Below are 18748 nucleotides of genomic sequence, written 5' to 3' on the forward strand. Positions count from 1 at the left end.
GCCCCAAGCCCGGAACTGCGCCCCGGGGCGCGCGGGCCGAGCCTCCCTCTCAGCCTTCGCGGAGAGGGGCCGAGGGCGAGGCGAGCGGACCTGGGGACACCTGGGCCAGCGCCGCAGTCACTTGCGGGATTGGTGGAAGCCTTTCCCTGAGGCGGGAGAATTCTGGTGGCTTTTGTCCCCTGCCTTGTAAATCCTGTAGTCTTCGATGAAAGTCCATATGATGTACTTTATTTTTGTATATGCCTTTATTCACATAGAGGGACATTTTTACTCTGTCCCTGCCTAGAGGTGGAAACTAAAAGGAAGGTCTGGTCATTGTCATTGTTAAGACGCCTGCATGTGAAAGTCCCATGAAGTCAGTCTGGTCACCGTGACCTGCCCTGCTGGGGCGTTTTCATGCCCACGACTCACACCAAAGGGTTATTTGGTCTCCACGACCAAAGTGGCACTGTCTACTGGATCGCACTTGGAGCTGTTCTAGAAGGTGCTGGGGGCAGCCTCCAGTTTCAGTCCTTTCCTGAAATAAGGGTAGGGAGGTATCCTGGTGTTTTCTAGTCCCCTTTACTCAAAAAAGGCTAAAGTAGCAAACAGGTGGAGTTTGTTCTTCATGGTTGATAATAAAGACTATGAATGCATTTAGCTCTTCACAGGATGCTAAAAACGTCTTTTCATGGTATTCTAGAATCAGGAGAAAGGATTTTGAAAGAGGAGAGATTTCTCCAACATCCAAGTGGATGGGATTTTGCTATATTTACATGGGGTGTGATTGTTAAGTAGGAGAGATGAGCTTAAAACTGGTATTGATTATGCTCTCAGATTGTGAAGTACGTTGATGAGTTTCTATCCCTGGTAGCTCTCGACTGGAATTCTTTATTCAGCGTTTTGCGGGACAGTATTGGTTTACTTCTGCTATGAGCTCTCAATCTGTTTTCTGATAAAGGAATTGGTGGGAGGGTGATCTGGTGAAGAGAGAGAGATTACTTTTTATCTTAAGGAGACGTGTGGTTTTTAAGTTCATCGCAAGAATCTTAGGTGAGCGCTACCACCTACCTATGTTTTTCAGTGCAATACTTGTGTGATTTGTATCTTAAATTACACTTCTAATTCATCTTAAAAATTTCAATTGTCATTTGTACAATAAGCCACTTACTATTTATGCTTATACATTTGTGTGACAAACCACCAGAAGCTTGAGATTTTAGGACATTGGGTCGGTAAAACATGCAAAGCAAATGTTTGTAAACAAAATAATATGCTAGGAACATGAGGAGGTGAGCCTAAAACAATATATACTCAAATGCCATCGATCTGAAACAGATAGTGGTCAGGGGGTCTTTGGGATCTGGAATGATCAGTGAAGAACACAGAGTTGGGTCTTGGGCTGAGTCTTGAGGTGTGTGGATCTTCCATCTTCCACAGATGGACAGGGTGAAGGAGGACGAGATTGGGGGTCGAGGTGGGAGAAGGGGGTTTCACGCCTCAAAAGGAATGATTATGATTTATTTAGGACTATGATTATTTGCAATGTCCACACTGGGAATTGTGGTTGTACATGCTCTTCCCATCAGCCTGTACGCTCTCAAATTAGAAACCGTTTATTCTTCATGATCAAGTGTAATTCTTCTGGGAAGGCATCCCTGATTTTCATACCACACTTCCTTCCTTTGGCTTCCACTTTCACTAGTTTACCTATAAATGCATATGTAAAAACAGGTGTTTTTTTTTTTGAGAGTCCAAGCTTTAGATTTTGCCGTTTCCTGTTTATTTTTAAAAATTAAGATATAATTGATATATTAGTTTCAGGTGTATGGCATGATGATTTATGGATATATTGTGAAATAATTATCACAATAATTCTAGTTAACATCCATCACCACACAGTTACATTTTTTCCTTGTAATGAGAACTCCTAAGATCTATTATCTTAGCAACTTTAAAATATACAATACCATATTATTAACTATGATCACCATTAATGAGAGTCATCAAAAAACATTTTTATATGTTTTCCACAATTTGGTTTCTATATTTAAGTAACATGTTCAGTAAGGGTATGAGTGTGTCCTTAGATCTTTTTTTATTTGGAATATTTTTGGACTGTAGTCATAGCTTCTTAACTTAAATGACAACCCTTCGCGACCTGGCATGGTACCTGACAAGTGGTTAAGTGCATAGACCGCAGATATTTGTAGGAGTGAATCCCTGTGTGAGCAGGCAGCTGCTGAGCTGAGGCATGGGGTGATAAAAGCAGCAGGAAGATCATTCTGATTATGAAGGAAGATTTGCAGATGGAAAGCTCTGGAGTTCTTACCGTGAAGAAGGGAGGGACCTGGAGCTGCTGGGGGGTAAGGCTGTCTGGGAAGCACCAGGCCACGCAGTCTGACCAAGGAAGCCGCAGGAGCCCCAGCCTCTCTGCTCCCACCCCGTTCCTTCACACGTGTCTTTGCTTCCCCTTCTCTAGAGCTGAAGGAGAGTTTGAAAATCACAGATAAGTGTTCATTGTTTCCATCAGGTATTCTAATTCAGAAGGAATGCTGCTGTTGAAATGGGGAAATGAGCAGGAGAGCCAGGTAGGTGCTTCCGGAGTGGAATGGGGTGGAGGGGGATGGGGTGGAGTGGATAAGATCAGTTTCTAAAATACTCAATTGAAATAGACAGCTGAAGTGGCGAGTTTGGGAAGAACAACTGTGATGTTGGGCCAGGAATGGTGGTGACAGTAAAAAGCATGAGACACGGTGAATAAATTAGCACAGAGGTGAGAGAGCAGGTCCAGGACTGTGGGCTGCACCCAGTGACAGTGTCAGTGAGAGAAACAAAGTGGTCAGAAGGGGGAGGAAAACCCAGTAGTAACAGGGAAGCCGGTGGAGGAAGTTTCATAGGAAACTCCGAGCTACGTCTCATCAGTTGCAGATGAAAAACCCCAGCTGAGAAGGTGTGGTTGAACTTGGCTGTCATGATATGATCTCAATGGTAAGACTTCAGTGTGAGCTGTTGGTAGCATTTTCTGTCCGTTTCAGGGATGTAGATGTCCTCTTTAATATGAATTGTGTTTCCCAGTTTACAAAGCATTTCCACCTTGGAGTATTGGTAAACAGATTTTGAGCATAGTTTATTATAGGAACATACCTCCAAGTGACGAAAACTATTTAGACTCATTAAAAAAAAAACCCAAAAACAATAGACTGTTCACACACTCTTACAGTAAGTAGTGTAAATATAGTTACCATCCTGTTCTTCAGCAGAGTAAAGTAAAAACAATGAATTAGAACATACTTGGGAAAAATGAAACTCTTTAATTCATTCATACACATATTTTCTTTTGTTTAAACATTTGCATTCCTTTTTTTCTCTTAGAATAGTGCCTGAGAAGAATTTATCCCGGTTTGATTTTGCAAATACGACAGATTTTCCACAGTAGCAGTGGAAAAATGAAACGTTTACTCTGATTCCATCAGTGGTCACTGCTCTGCCCCCCTAGTCTGTGTGTGCCTTTCGACTGCAGTAGGGCCTCTGCTCAGCGTCATCTGCTGAAACTTTCTTCATTTTGTATCGATTTCAGCTCATGTGAGGAACGTTCTCTTAATGAAGCTAGACATTGTGGAGAATGCTTAATGCATTCCTTCTTAAGGTGGACCTTAAATGATGCAAGTGTGGTCGCTGCCACAATTAATAATTGATTAATAAATTGTTTGGAAAGTATCAGGTGTGGGATGCAGGTGACGGAGCAGAAGTGCACGCATCTTTCTTTGTCACCGGACTAACTAGAGAGACCATATTAACTAGAGGGACAGAGGGACAGCGCAGCACTTTCTATGCACTGTGCTTTGGTGTGTAAGCTGTTATGCTAGCTTTTAGGATTATGATAGCTTTTTAGATTAAACTATTGTTGCTCTACTCCCTGTCCTTTTGAGGGAGAGATGAATGAAGGCACCCGAATGGGGACAAGGCAGTTTGCGTGCTCAGTTGGTGCTGTGTATGGGGTCACAGCGTGTCAGTTGCGTGCTCTGTGTATGGGGATGGTTACTACAGACCTAACTCCTGCCTTCTTGGAGTCTGTAGTCAAGTGAGAGGACAGATATTAAACAGACTCCCAAATAAATGTAGAAGAACAAGCTTTCAAGTGTACTATGAGAAAGACCAACAGTGCCTTACATGGGTCTGTGGGTCATAAAAGTCCTCTCTGAGAATGAGTAGCCGCTGCTAGCTGGGTAGGGATCAGGGCAAAAACAAGTTCAGGCAGAGGTGAGCACACGTGGGAAGCCCCCTACTCCCACACCCCTAACCCGGGAGAGCAGCTGGTAGGGTTGGTTGTAGGGGCCCGTGGGGGCCATGCTGAGTATCACACATTCTATTTTTCTTGCCACAGGAAGGCTCTGCTGAGTCTGAGCAGGGTGTGACATGACATGCTGTATATCCACTGAGACCCACTTGCTGCCTTCTACAGAACATTGTGCGCATGGCGACACCAATTCAGACACCACACAGGTGTCTGGGCAGTCCTGGTGCTTGGACCAGGGAGGCAGGGGTAGAGATAGGGAGAAATGGAAGGATCTGGGGAGTATTTTGACAGTAGAATTTTATAAAATTGCTGATAGATTAAAGGGTAGGGGAGAGGAATCCAGTTGAGAGAGAGAGTAAGAGAGAGGAGGGGCTGAGAGAGGGAGACACCGAATCAAGAATCAGCCTGCTGCAGGCTCTGAGCCATCCACACAGAGCCCAATGTGAGGCTTGAGCTCATGACCCGGGAGATCGTGACCTGAGCCCAAGTCTAACACTTAACTGACTGAGCTGCCCAGGCACCCCGGAAATCTGCATTTTTTTAAAAATGTGAAACCTCCCTATTTAAAAATATTGGCTCACCCCCTTTTAGGACACCTCTAAGGTAGACAGTATATTTATAGGCCAGATACAGTTGTGGGCTGTCATTTTACAACCTCTGACTTGTGGAGCCAGCTCTATCATTAGCTGAATGTGCTTGGCATTCGATAATTTTGTCTTTCTTACTTATCATGAATGTTCTTATTCATGATGGTGGGGAATATCAGAAAACATACCAGCTTCTTGATCCACTGGTTCCTGACCATTTAAGTCTGCCTTGATTAGACCTGAGAGTGAGGAGTGGGCATCTGGGCCCAGCCCTGTGACTCTATAAGGCACATGTTTGTGTAGGGGGCTGGGGTTATCAAAATTTTGGTAGAACCTAGACTTTTTAAAGCTTCCAGTCATGTTTCTGTAGAAATTTTTCATGCCTCCATCGTTAAAGTATATCTTTTTCACCAGTTTCTAAGAGTCTGTATAACCTATGGACACTCTACTTCCTGTATGGTTGAAGGGGGACAGTGTCTGCTCTCTTACGGGCTTTTGCATATTTGTATCTGCCTTTCTTGTTGTTGTGAACTTTACTCCTCCAAGAAGCTTCCAAGTCTCCCTAAAACTGAGTAACCCCTGCTCCCGGTTTCCTACACAATATGCTATCGTCGGCTTTTTACTCTAAAGGGTAGAGCCTTACTTTTCTGTGTTTCCCAGGGGACTTTTTGGATTCAGTTCACCGTGTCTTCCTAAAACCTAGCAATTTCCTGACACGTGTCAGAGAGCAGTAAATAAAAGTTGAATGATTTTGAGTCAATTAGTGACAGGCTCATATGGAAAAGAAGCTCCACAAAATCCTTAGCATTTAGGGATTCTGTTGCGTATCTAGCTGAGACTTTCAGTTTGATGGAAAATGTAAGCGCTGACCTTTCCTCCACTCATTTTATTATTATTATGGTCACATATCAAAGGGAATGTAAAGGTTTTTCTCTTTTTGCTTTATGGCAAAGAATATTCTTTTAATTCCCTGTCGTTATACCCTTCAGTTCTGGTGTTAGACATCATCAAGGTGAATTATTAGAGATGCCATGATAGCACTTCCAAATATATATTTTATGCACTCAATTTCTGAAGATGGTTAGAAAAAGGATGTTTCCCCCTATCCTCTTCTAAAATTGTGAGCTTGCTGTGATTTTATTTCAAGAAGATATGTGGATGTTTCTCTGGCAGCTTAACACATACAGTAAAGCTTAGAATAGGAACTGTTAGGGCTAACAGACCAAGAATTTGAGAAGTCTTGACCAGCACAGGAGAGCATCTTTTTGCTAAGTGTACTTGGAACAATCCAAGGGTTATAGGTGATTTTCAAGGTGATAGACTTCTGTGTAGGGCTGCGAGTATATTTCATTTGTTTTGTTAATAGAATGTCACAGATATTTGGTGATTTTTAGAAAGAAAATAGGGTAAATCATGTTGGTGGATTCTGTACCCCATGTAAATTAGCAGCTGTCAGTTGGCATTTGTCTTGTGTGTAGACCTTGTGTAGAGTTCACACGTGTCCCCACTGCCGACTGTTGCCACCTTTGTGTTTTGTGTGAATGGCAGCACCCAGCTGTTTTACTGCAGTCAGTCATTGGTAATCTTTAGGGCCACTTTGTTCTTCTGAGGTGAAGACAAGAAGATACCATTGTCCATCTTTTGAGAACTGTGTCTAAAGCAAACAAAGCCCATTGCTGTGGAAAAATGGTGAGGAAAAAGGAAGAGAAGTGCGGGAGGTACAGTTATGCACTAATTACCCATGCAGTGCACAAAGTGTAAGGCTAGTAGGCATGTTTTCAGATTGGGTTTATGGCCAAGTAAGTTGTCCTTCAAGATTTTAGAAGCTTCAGTTCATGTAGCTGTAACTTCTGTCATAGACCGACCATAGCTTGGGAAGAAGCACCTGCTGTTCCACATTTAACAATTTAGACTTATCATTTTTTTCAGTGTTAGAGGGTTTGGAAGTAATCTAAATCAGATTTTCTCAATCCCTGTTATTAACAGAAATGTGTTTGTTCTCAGGGGCTGTCCTGGGCACTGTAGGGTGTTTTGCAGGGACCTCCTGGGCCCCTACCCACCCTTATGTCTGTAGCACCGACTTAGTTGTGACAACGAAAAATATCTTATGACATTTCCAAACGTCCCCTAAGGAGAGGACAGAAAGGGCCGAATCACCCCTGGTTGAGAACCAATTCAGCCTGTTTTACAGATGACAGATCGGAGACCCAGTTGTATTAAGCAATGTGCCCAAGGTCAAAAGTCATTGTGTGAGAAAATGAATTAAGAAACAAATTACCTAACTTGAAGGAACTGCTTATCAATTCATAACTCATTTTTGTCTTGTAAAAAAGTAGTTCTAGGGCACTTGGGTGGCCTAGTCAGTTAAGTGTTTGCCTCTTGGTCTCAGCTCAGGTCATGATCTCACAGTTCGTGAAATGGAGCCCTGCATTGGGCTCTGTGCTGATGATGCAGAGCCTGCTTGGGATTCTGTCTTTCCCTCTCTCTGCCTCTTCCCTGCTTGTGCTTTGTCTCTCAAAATAAATAAATAAACTTGAAAAAACAGATAGTTCTTATCATAGTGAATGGTCCCTGATTCTGTCTTGCCATGACTAGCCAAATACAGCTGTCTGTCACTGCTGTTAATCAAACTGTGGCAAAGACATAAATTAATAGTACTTCAAAAGCTAAAACAAGTGGCAAAGTCATTGAAAATTTACTATATTGATAAGTAATTTATAAAATTACTTGATTTTGAGCTCTATAGTCTTAGGGCTTTATGTTCTTTACCCACTTAATGAATTTCTGCTAGTAACACAGATTTCTAATCTAAATCCCTTATTGCAGAGAGGCCAAAATGAGAGCCCAGCAAAAGACTTGATTTACTCAGATCCACCCACTAGAGTGGTGGCAGGGTTGGAAACTTGACTTGGCCTTCTTGAGCTCCAGCTCAGGCTGCTTTCTATTACAGCCTGTCAGTTTTTGTTTCCATAGCCAGGCTTTGCAGTCAGGCTGTGTTCAGTAGCGTGGCAAATCTTATTCTAGAGTAATAATTAATCTTTTGTGTGCTTGCACAGTTGGGACTTATGAAGCCAGTAATACAAATATCTGCCAAGAGTACCCTCATTCATTCCATAGCTTTATTCAGTTGTCTCCTTTGGCCAAGGATGTGCTAGGCTGTGGAATGTAAGGGATATGAGAAGAAGTTGTCAGATGTTGAGGCACTGAGACACTGGTCCTGCCCTCAGGAAACTCACAACCAAAGACACATTCAAATTTGAAGCTTCTCTGTATCACATCGGAGAAGATGCGCTGACTTATTCATGTGTTTATTTATTTAACTGCATTTTTGAGTACTTGCTGCACACTGGGCATTGGCACTGGGTACTCTGTCCATTTAGTCTAGGAAATACCCAGAATAAAGCTGGGAGGGGATGGTGCATGCTAATGAGTGGGCCATCAGACTCTAGAAGGATACACGGAAAATATCAGTGCCCATGCTGACAAGGGAGTAACTGCTTCCAAAAGTTAGTGAGAATATCTTTGTCAAGTCCATGGCTGACAAGCATCATTGTTGCGCTCCACAGATGGTGCATAGAAGCTGACTGTGGAAGGTCACACAGTGGCAGGGCTGAGTTACCTTCATGCCAGTTCTAGTCATTGTCAGCTAGATCATATAGCACTTCCTCCAGAGACCAGGTGTTACTGAAGGAAGAAAACGGCCAAGGTGTTAATCAGCCCCTCGTGGGGATGACTGATGTGTTCAGGGTTGTGTTATTTCGGTATTGTTTATGTGGCCACTGTTGGCATACAGCACGAAAGAAGGGAGTTCATTTTTGGAAACTGAAAAGTCTCTGTCCTCATCTTTGAATGTTCTCATTGTGTGTTATATCACAAATGATAATAATTCACCAATATAAATGGCCTTCCGCATGAGCATTAAAAATGTTCTCCAAGTTTTCCCCAGGCTAAGTCACTAAAAATGTCAGTCAGAGCCAAAAATGAAAAAGAAATAGCTTATAAATTATTTTGAGAAATGATTTAATCCACTCACCTTTAAAGCATTCTGATATTTACCTAATTTACTTCAAAGTGGAGCAAATTGAGTTTTTTATTTCTGTTTTGTTTCCAGAGTTTGCACATAGATCCACCCCTGACCAGGCATAAAATAAAAGCTTGAATGGATGGTTTCGGGTGTATTTGTCACCCGTATTCCTTTTTCATTTGTTTGTTGAAGTTGACACATGAAGAACCAAGGTAGAAGAATGTGTACGAATGTTTATACATCAGGAGTTCTAACTCTACCAACCCTGTGACAACCATATATTTATAACATCCCTCTTAGTATCTTGGAATGAAGTTATTAGGTAGATAATTTACCTGCACAAACTTTCAAAAATAGCCACTATGATGTCCATATAAAATAAAATAGGAGAAATAAATGGAAGGTAATTTATAATTAAATGATACTCCAAATGTTTGGACATGATTAGTCTAGAAAACAAAGTGAAGTAGTTGGATAACTTATATTATATGTAAGTTCACCGATAAAAATGCTGATGGGGGATTGTATCAGAGAAGGGCAGTCTTTGAGCACTAGTACGCTTAATAACATCATCTTCTGAAATGGTGAAAATATTTGCTAAAGTTCTGCAGGAAATAACGTTAAAACCTTTCATCCACTTACACAGAGTTGCATTCCTGGGAAAGACAGGAAATACTAAAACTACTGCAAAAAGTACTTTTTGATTAATATACAAAATGAAATTATGTCCCCAGTTCAGAGAAACATAAGTAGGTTTTGCACATACTTGAATGTCAAGTGAGAGACTCACCTTTTAAAAGTGAGAGCCTTTGCTGTACCCTATTTCTTTCTTCCTTCCTCCCTCCTTCCTTCCTTCCTTCCTTCCTTCCCTCCCTCCCTCCCTCCCTCCCTCCTTCCTNCCCTTCCTCTCTTTCTCTCTCTCTCTCTCTCTCTCCCTTCCTTCCTTCCTTCCTTTCTTTTCTTTTCTTTTCTTTTCTTTTCTTTTCTTTTCTTTTCTTTTCTTTTCTTTTCTTTCTTTCTTTCTGGAATTGAGAAAGAAAATCAGTGTTAGTATATGGGGTTTACCCATGTATGGTTTGACATTAATAGTCCTGTATACAAACTATATGTCTCCCTCATTTGTACCTCATCTACATCTTATAAGCTACCCTCTTGCCATGCAGTCGCTGCTCTGGGTATGTTTTGAGACTTGGGGGAGAGAGGGGTAGGATTAGAATCCAGTCCATTGTCACAGCTTGAATATGATCTAAGAAGCCACAACAGGGGCCTAAATTTCCACAAAGTAGTATTTTTTTAATATATTTTTTAAATATTTTTATTTATTTCTAGAGAGAGAGCGTGAGCAGGGGAGGGTCAGAGAGAGAGGGAGACACAGACTCTGAAACAGCCTCCAGCCTCTGAGCTGGCAGTCAGCACAGAGCCTGACGCAGGGCTCGAACCCACGAACCATGAGATCATGACCTAAGCGAAAGTCGGACGCTTAACCGACTAAGCCACCCAGGCGCCCCACACAAAGTAGTATTTTAATGGGGTTTGACATCTAGTCAAAATTCAGAGAGTGAAATATAATATATATGAAATGATTATACAGTGATGTCTCTGAATGGTGCTTGCAAGGACTGAAAGTTCATATGTGCTGTGTACTCCTATGCACCCAAAACCCTCCACACTCACATTTGCATTGGATGATTTTGGGTTTGTAATTGATAGAGTAATCATTACTCTCCACGAGAGATATAAAGGCATGTTCCACCAAAGTTCAGTTTGCTTGGCACTGTATACTTAGAATCGGGTGTAGTGAGAGATTGTGCTGACAGGGTAGGTCATGTGGTCTTTTGAAGCCTTTTTCTAAGGATACAAACTAGAGATGAAAATAGGCTAACATATCTGGTGACCTACACATTAAAGTTGTGTCCTGGTCCCACCATGCAAATGGAGGGCTTAGCTTTTGACAAGTGAGGATGGGGACAGACAGCATGGGAATCTGAAGGGGTACTTTGTGGGTTTGGCCTCTGTCACTGCCTGCCTTGAGGATGCTATTCAAGCCCTGGTGCAGCTCTGAATCTGTCTGTTCTCAGCAGATGTGTATTGATTTTGGAGGTGAGCATTAAGCCATTTTCTTGATTATTGCCTGTATGTGCAGAGCTTTTGGTAAGCTTCCCAAGTAGTTTACAAAGATCAGACCCACAGGTTTTATAGTCATTTTTTTATATGATCTCTGGGCTGTCTGTCACTTTTTTTTGGGGGGGGGGCTCTTTTATTTTGTATCTATAACCCAGATGTAGAAACACCTGGGCAGAATGCATCCAGTGGTTTGCCAGTTAATACAGATTTACAGCTAGACCAGATGTAAAGGAAGCAGAGAAAATTGGCACATTAAATTATTTAAGATTCACTCTTGAGTTTTGGAAGGTTTATGGTAGTTTAATATTTGGTAGATGTAATGTGAACGAATGTGAAAGGTCATGATGCAGAACATTTTAACTTACCCTANTGTTTGGTATTTCTATAGTACTTTATACTTTAGAACAGCAGCAGTAAACACCTAGCCAGAGTATTTCAGATATCTGTCTCTGTCTTTATTTAAAAAAATTTTAGTTGAAAAAAACACATGGTGTTTTGTAGGCCATTGACTACTTAGAATTTCTATAGTAGAAGAAATGGTTTTGTGAGGAGACCAAAGTGGTTAGTATTCTGAATATCTCAGCGTGTCATATAAAGAAAATTCATATGAAAGGTCTTAAGATTGTTTGGATAGAGTTTGCTCTGTTAATTTCCCATTAGCTCTGTTACTTAAGAGAGTTAGAGTTTGCTACTCTCTAAGATGTTAAGTATAGCAAAACTTGACATTTCTGCTAGCTTTTGAGAAGATGACAACTGCTGAGCTTGCTTTGCTGAATTATATCCAGTCAGTTGAGATAAAAATGAATTGAAAATAAATGGTATGGCTGACAATTAACATGCAGTATAAAACCCCTCAAGAACAAAGCCATTTATACAGTTAGGTGGCACTGTTTCCTTTTTCTTTTCAGAGGTTTGACTAAGTGTAATTAAAATAGAAAGAGGTTTCATGTGGTCTTATTTAGATCTAGCCAGATTAAAAACAAATAGGAAAAGTAAATTAGAAACCAGTTTGAGGTGAAGATCCAATCCCCATCTGTTACTGAAGCATATCTTCCAGCCGGTGGGCAGAAAGTGACTGGTCCTGGAGGGCTGCTGAGCAAACACTGGGGCGCTCTCTAGGGCTGCTCAAGGTGCTTCAAGGGCCAGGCAAGTCACTTAAGGAGGTGAAGGGGTCCTGGGTTTAAGACTGGAGGGAGTGGTAGGCTGAGGGACACTAGTGCCTTTGGGAATTCGAGTTCTTTGTTGCCATGCCTAATGCTTTATTTGCTAAGTTTTTCCTTAATCAGAGTCAGAAACCCAGTGATGTCACACGTGTGTGTAATTTCTATTCTGTTGTAGAACATCTCTCCCTTTCCTGTCCTCCAGACTCATAACACTTGGTGTCTGAAGCAGGGGTTCCCAGCTTTGGGGCTCTTTTATATACCACCAAAACTCTTTGCTAGCTTAAGAGAGTCGCCAGTTTTTTATTTTTCATGAACAGACAAAAACCAAACCAGCCACTGTGTGTATAACCTCCTTTGAGGAGGGTCACCATAACAACAGAAAGGTAGAAGAAAAGTCATCTCAGAACAGTGAATTTTTTTGTTCCAAGTGAGGATGTGCAGCAGGTTTTACAAAACAGACACACCAGCAGAAAAGAAGTCAGGGAATTTCTCAGATGTGAGAAGTTTCAATATAGCTATAGAAATGATTTTTATGATGTTACACTATGATGTTATTTCATGTCAGTGACTGTTTTTTGACATAGATTTTTCAATTTGGGCTCTTTGGGCGATATTTGAAATAAAGACAGGATGTCCACTTGTTCTGGCACTTTGATTTTTTTACAACAACTTAAAAACAATTACATATAGTTACAGACAAAACAGAGCAAGAGTCAACACGCTAGTCTGTTCAGCTTGTTGTATTTGGCATAATGTAGAATGTGGTAGACTTCAGTAGTTTTTGAAGTAAAATATTGTGTATTTGCTTTGTCTTCTTTTATTATTTTTGAAATAATTTTTATTTATTTTGAGAATGAGAGAGAGCTCGTGCCCGTGAGCAGGGGAGGGGCAGAGAGAGAGGGAGAGAAAGAATCCCAAGCAAGCTCTGTGCTCTCAGTGCTGTCAGCGCAGAGCCCGACTCAGGGCTCCAGCTCACGAACTGTGAGATCACGACCTGAGCCGGGACCGAGAGTAGGAGGAATAACTGACTGAGCCAGCCAGCTGGCCCCATTTGCTGTTTTCAAAGCCTGACCCCCCGCGTCTTGCACTGTGGTGTTCAGGGATGTGGAATGCACTATTTGGGAGTTCCCTGTTGGTGAGACCCGTGGACCACACGCCTCAGACCTGGCTCTCGTCAGTCCTGCCTCCTGATGTACTCCTGTCCTCGCTTTCTTTGTTGTCTCTGTTAACCTGAATTTCATCTCTTCTGCTTGGTTTAGCTGCTCATGCTTATTCAGAATGTTTTGTTTGACTTCTCAGAATTCCTAAACATCCATATTTTCACTTAAAATGATTGAGCCTTTGATTGAGTAAACAAATGTTCAGAAATACCCCAGCTTTGACTCCTTGCTCAGCCTTTTTTTAGCCATGTGACCTTATTGTACCTCAGTTTTCTCAGCTGTAAAACGGGAATGACAATAGTGTTGCTGTACATACTAAAGGACTCTCTAAGCAACAGCCATTTAGAACATAGTAGCAGATAGCTGTGGTTCAGTAACTGTCATTGACTGATTATCAGTTATTATAAATACTAACTTTAATATTGCCCTAAATGGGTACAATATTTAGGTCCACACTGTAGAATTCTATGCTGTTCCTAAAAGGAATGAGTAAATGCATGCTGAGAAATGGCACTACTTTCTTAGGGAAGGTCACTGTTGTCCTTTGTCAGTGACAGAAGTAGTTTTCTCCCTGAAAACCATGTGCTTCCTGTTGGTTGGCTGCAGCGTGGCTATGAAGCCCACACCTTCCTGCCCCTTACTTGTAGAGCGATGCTTGGACTCTTCTGGGTGGGATGAGAGGCGCCAATGAAGTGAGTGGGTGGTGGCAGGTGAGGTGCCCAGCATCCAGGCTGCAGGACGGGCTGCTCCATTCCCTTAGTGGATGACACCTTGCACTCGCCCTTGCTGCGCAGCTCCACGTGCCGACATCCAGGTCCAGCCTCGCGCAGTCAAGGATTTCTCTGGAGACCTGTGGCAGGCCACGCTGGTTTGAATGACGGGCTCCCTGAGGCTTTGCAATACTCTGTGTCTGCGAAGTACTTGTTTACACATTGTATGAGTGATATTGAAAGAATTGTGTAATTTTAAAAAGATGGGGGTTCTCTTCGAATCTCCATTTGGGAGATACTTTCTCATTACTAAATACTTAAATACCAAAAACTCCGTTTCAGAAGGTGAACCATCTTTACTTACTGTAATAAGCTCAAAATTGCATTCTTGTTTCTTAATTTGTATGGATTGGATTGTTTGTTTTAATGCAGAGAAAGAAACATTGATTAATATGTATTGTGAATATGCCGGTTTTCGTACTATAAGAACTTGGATTCAGGTCTTGGTCTTGCATAATACTTATATGACTTTGGGAAGGAAGTAATTTTATAATGCTATTTCCTTTTCTGCTTCTCTATTGAAGATAATATCCCTGGGGGTTAAATTATAAAAATAAGCAAAAGGAAAACTGAATATAGAATACCCATGTGATATGGTAATGTGTTTAGCTGTTGTGGAGCAAAAATGATAGTCACGTCTCAATTTTTTACAATGTTTAATTATGATTTATTTCTCCCCAAGTGAAAGTTACCTCAGGTTTTCAAGTGTTGCTACTACTAATCACATTTTTTGAGATCTGTGATTGAAATTAATACACTGAGCATATTGCAGTATGTATTTTTAGCACTGAGAACAGTAAATTGGGTATTTAGGCACACATGTCACAAGTTTTGTGTCAGACATATCACTTTATTAAGACTATACTTTTTAGAATTAAGAGAAATTTCCCTGAACCTAGGCTGAGTCGACCTTTTTGCATTATGTATATCTCACACTGCACATGCATGCTCTTCTTCTCCCTTATAATGGTAGGACAACTATTTTGGTCATCTTTGCCAAAAGAAACCAGAAAAATATTTGGTGAAATATGTGGAAAGCAGGATATGATGACTGGGATAAGACAGATGGTCTGCTAACCTAGAGTCATATGATGGGCAAAACAAGGCTGCTGGTGCGTGAATGATCATTTTTTATTATTGAAGGCAATCCTGAAAGTAACAGCTCATATATATTTTATATAAAGTAATGGAATAGAGGAAAAGGGAAGAAATCTACGTGTATGTCAAGGTTTTGAGAGCAATCAATCTTGTAAAGGATGAGCTACATCCTTCTGTGTATTGAAGGGAGTATAAACTTTCTTTTCTTGCGATTATATTTGCAAATAGCCTTTCCTTGCATCTCATGTGGTCCCATGTACATGCCAGGAAACAATCTTAAGAATGGTATAAATATAGGAAAATTGAAGCTAGTTTTTTCTTGATAAGGTGGGATCTCTCCCTCTTTTTTTTTTTTCCTTTCACTAGATTTATAAAATTGATGGATTAGGTAGTGGCATTATTTCACATCGATCATTCGACATCTGGAGTATAGTACCTAGTTGCTTTGTTCATAAGTAATTATTCGGGGGCTTAGTGATATCAGACACTGATAGAGGTGCATCAGTAGACAAAAAGGCCAAGATCCTTTGTGGAGTTTACTTCCGTGTAGAGGGGAGGCAGTCAATAACTGATGAACACACTACATGTAAGCTAAATTATGTAGAATTTTAGAAGATGATAAATGTTACAGAAAAGAACAAGTAATGCAGGTAAGAAGTACTGGGAGTGCTGGCCAGTCCGATACAGGAGTCCATGAGGAGAGATTCCAGCAAAGTGGATGATCTGTGGGCAAGAGTTCAGAGAGACAGAGCCATTAGAGGAATGGCCCAACGGCCCAAGGGACAGTTTGGAGACTGTTGTGAATGGCGCAGTAGTTGGGGATGAGGTTGGAGAAGAGAGGGTGGGGGTGAGGGAGAAGGGTGAGCCCTGTGAGGACTTTGTGTTTACGCTGACCTGGAGACCCCTAGCGGGGGCTGGGCTTGTGCCTCAGGACCATCACTCTGGCTGTGGAGTGGAGAGCAGCACTGAGGGACACCTGCTGGGGAGGCTTTTGTAAACTGGGTTGGAGGCCATGAAGCTCTGACTACCGTGGTCACAATATAGACGGTGAGAAGTGGCTGTGTTTCGGGTGGCTCGTAAAGGTAGAGCCAAGGGCATTTCCTGACTGCGTGGGTGTGGATGGGAAGCAGTCCATTTTGGCTCCAGGTTTTTCGGCTTAAGCAACTGGCATGAGAAAGTTGTCACATGAAGTGGAGATGTCTTGGGTGGGTGGGCGGCTGTTGTGAGAACAACACAGGCTACTAGCATGCATGAATCTCTTAGACCAAAGTCTGCTTAGGGTGGGGCCTCGATAAATGTTAGCATCTGACATTGCGGTAAGTCGTAATTGAGTGCTTTTATGATACTTTGTGTTTTTTCAAGTTTTTTTTTTTTTTTTTTTTCTGATCTGCTCCCAGCTTATCTTCTTAATGCTCCCTATGAGAAGCAGGTGGTAGAGAATAGACTCAGCGGGCCTGGATTCGACAGAATCAGGTGAGCTGGGCTCATCTTTGCTCAGGTGCTAATTTCCAGTTTAGGGCAAGTCATTTACCCTTCTACCCCATCAGTAGCATGGAAGGCTTATGTTGAGAGAGGAGACAGAAAAATTGGTTGCATGTCTAAAAAATTAATGTATATAATGCATATAATGTATGATTGATTGTATTTGGTCCCTTGGTTGAGCAAAAATAAATATGGTACATGGTAGGTTCTAGAGGGGATTTATTTTCCTTGTAACATTATTTTTTAGTAAAGTGATACTTATACTATATGACACATGGAAGAATTTAGAAAAGATTGTTCTAATAAACAATAGCTTTATTTCTATCCCCAGCTCTCCCATTCTTTAGAGGCAACCTCTTTTTTGTTTTAGTTGCTTTTTCTGCTTTGTTCCCTGCTTCTTCCCTTTTCTCCATCTCTCCCCTCCCCTGTTAGGAGCAGCTGACACCTGGTTCTCACTGCCCTGCTGCATCTCTGGTCCCAATAGTCTGTTAAGGAGGACACAGGATGTCTGTGAATACAGGGATATGTCCAAGCTGTCCTGGGCCCAAACCCTCAATTCTTCTTGATTGGATTATTTAGTTCTGAAAAACCCAACAAAGTCCCCAAACCTCTTACCAGTCATACAGATAAACCTATACAGTATTGCATGGCCAGTGTAATTATTATATGTGCCTTTCCTTGCATTTTTATTTTATTCTTCATTTTAGCTTGTTTCTTCCTTCTTCTCCTACTTCCCCTTTGTCCCACCTCAGTGCCTTCTCTCTCCACTGGATCTTGCTTTCTATGTCCTGCTTATCTTAGACAGCAGCTCTTGAAAGTCAGGGGAACAAGTCTAGTTTTCCTTTGTAAAGGCTCTTTAATATTCCATAGTCACAATGCCCCATACTTTATTCTGAAATTTACGTATTGTTAAACATCAGCTTTTTTCTTCCCAAATTTATCTTCAAATAATGCAGCATTAAACATCCATGAACATATTTTATTCAGCCATTCCCATATTGTTGAGCATTAACTTTTTTCCATTTTTTCTTATTAATGCTGGAATAGCTATTCTAAATACATTTGTTCTACATACTGATGTTTTCCTTTTTATGACATAGGTTATTAGTAGATTCTTGGGATGATGGAGATATATATATATATACACTTATATTTATATACTTATGTGTATATATTAATAGATCTTTTCAGTTTACTTTTGTTTTTAAAAAAAAGTATTCTATTTTTGACATAAAAATTATATTTAAGGTGTACAGTGTGATGTCTCTATATAGACATATAGTGAAATGATTACCACAATCAATTAACATATCCATTACTTCCAATAGTTACCTTTCCTTTGTATGTGTGGTTAGAATCCTTGATATTTACTCTTTTAGCAAATTTCAGGTACATAATATGTTATTATTAACTACAATGACCATATTGTACATTAGGTTTCCAGAACTTACTTGTCTTTTTTGTTTGTTTAATTTTTATTTATTTTTTTAAATGTTTTTTTTTTTTATTTCTAGGAGAGAGAGAGACAGCGCGAGCAGGGGAGGGTCAGAGAGAGAGGGAGACACAGAATCTGAAACAGGCTCCAGGCTCCGAGCTGGCAGTCAGCACAGAGCCTGACGCGGGGCTCGAACCCATGGACCGCGAGATCGTGACCTAAGCGAAAGTCAGACGCTTAACCGACTAAGCCACCCAGGCGCCCCCAGAACTTACTTGTCTTATAACTGAAAGTTTATACCCCTTGATCAATAGCTCTTTTTCTCTACCTTCTAGCCTCAACACCATTCTATTCTGTTACTATACATTTGGCTTTTTTTTTCTTCTAATTTTTAGATTTTACATATAAGTCAGATTGTGTGGTATTGCCTTTTTGTGTTTGGCTCATTTCATTGAGCATAATGTCATCCAGGTTCATTCATACTCTCTCAAATGGCAAGATTTCCTTCTATTTTAAGACTGAAAAGTTTTTCATGGTGCGTATGTCTGTTGTATAGGTCTCTGTGTGTGTGTGTGTGTGTGTGTGTGTGTGTGTAACACATTTTCTTTATCCATTCATCCATCAGT

The 18748-nt window shown here is 41.0% G+C and overlaps 1 protein-coding gene across 4 annotated transcripts in view; it reads left to right on the forward strand.

Moving 5' to 3' along the window:
• Positions 1-2548: 2548 nt before the first annotated feature.
• L3MBTL4 (L3MBTL histone methyl-lysine binding protein 4) overlaps positions 2549-18748 on the forward strand; it is a 416667-nt gene continuing 400467 nt past the window's right edge. For all 4 annotated transcript variants that reach the window (XM_077778214.1, XM_077778215.1, XM_077778217.1 and 1 more), the window contains exon 1: positions 2549-2570. In XM_077778214.1, the coding sequence (XP_077634340.1) occupies positions 2554-2570 (17 nt within the window). In that variant the 5' untranslated portion in view covers positions 2549-2553. The remainder of the gene's footprint in view (positions 2571-18748) is intronic.

This window comes from Crocuta crocuta, unplaced genomic scaffold (genome assembly GCF_008692635.1).
Source record: "Crocuta crocuta isolate KB4526 unplaced genomic scaffold, BGI_CrCroc_1.0 scaffold26, whole genome shotgun sequence".
Classification (NCBI taxonomy): Eukaryota; Metazoa; Chordata; class Mammalia; order Carnivora; family Hyaenidae; genus Crocuta; species Crocuta crocuta.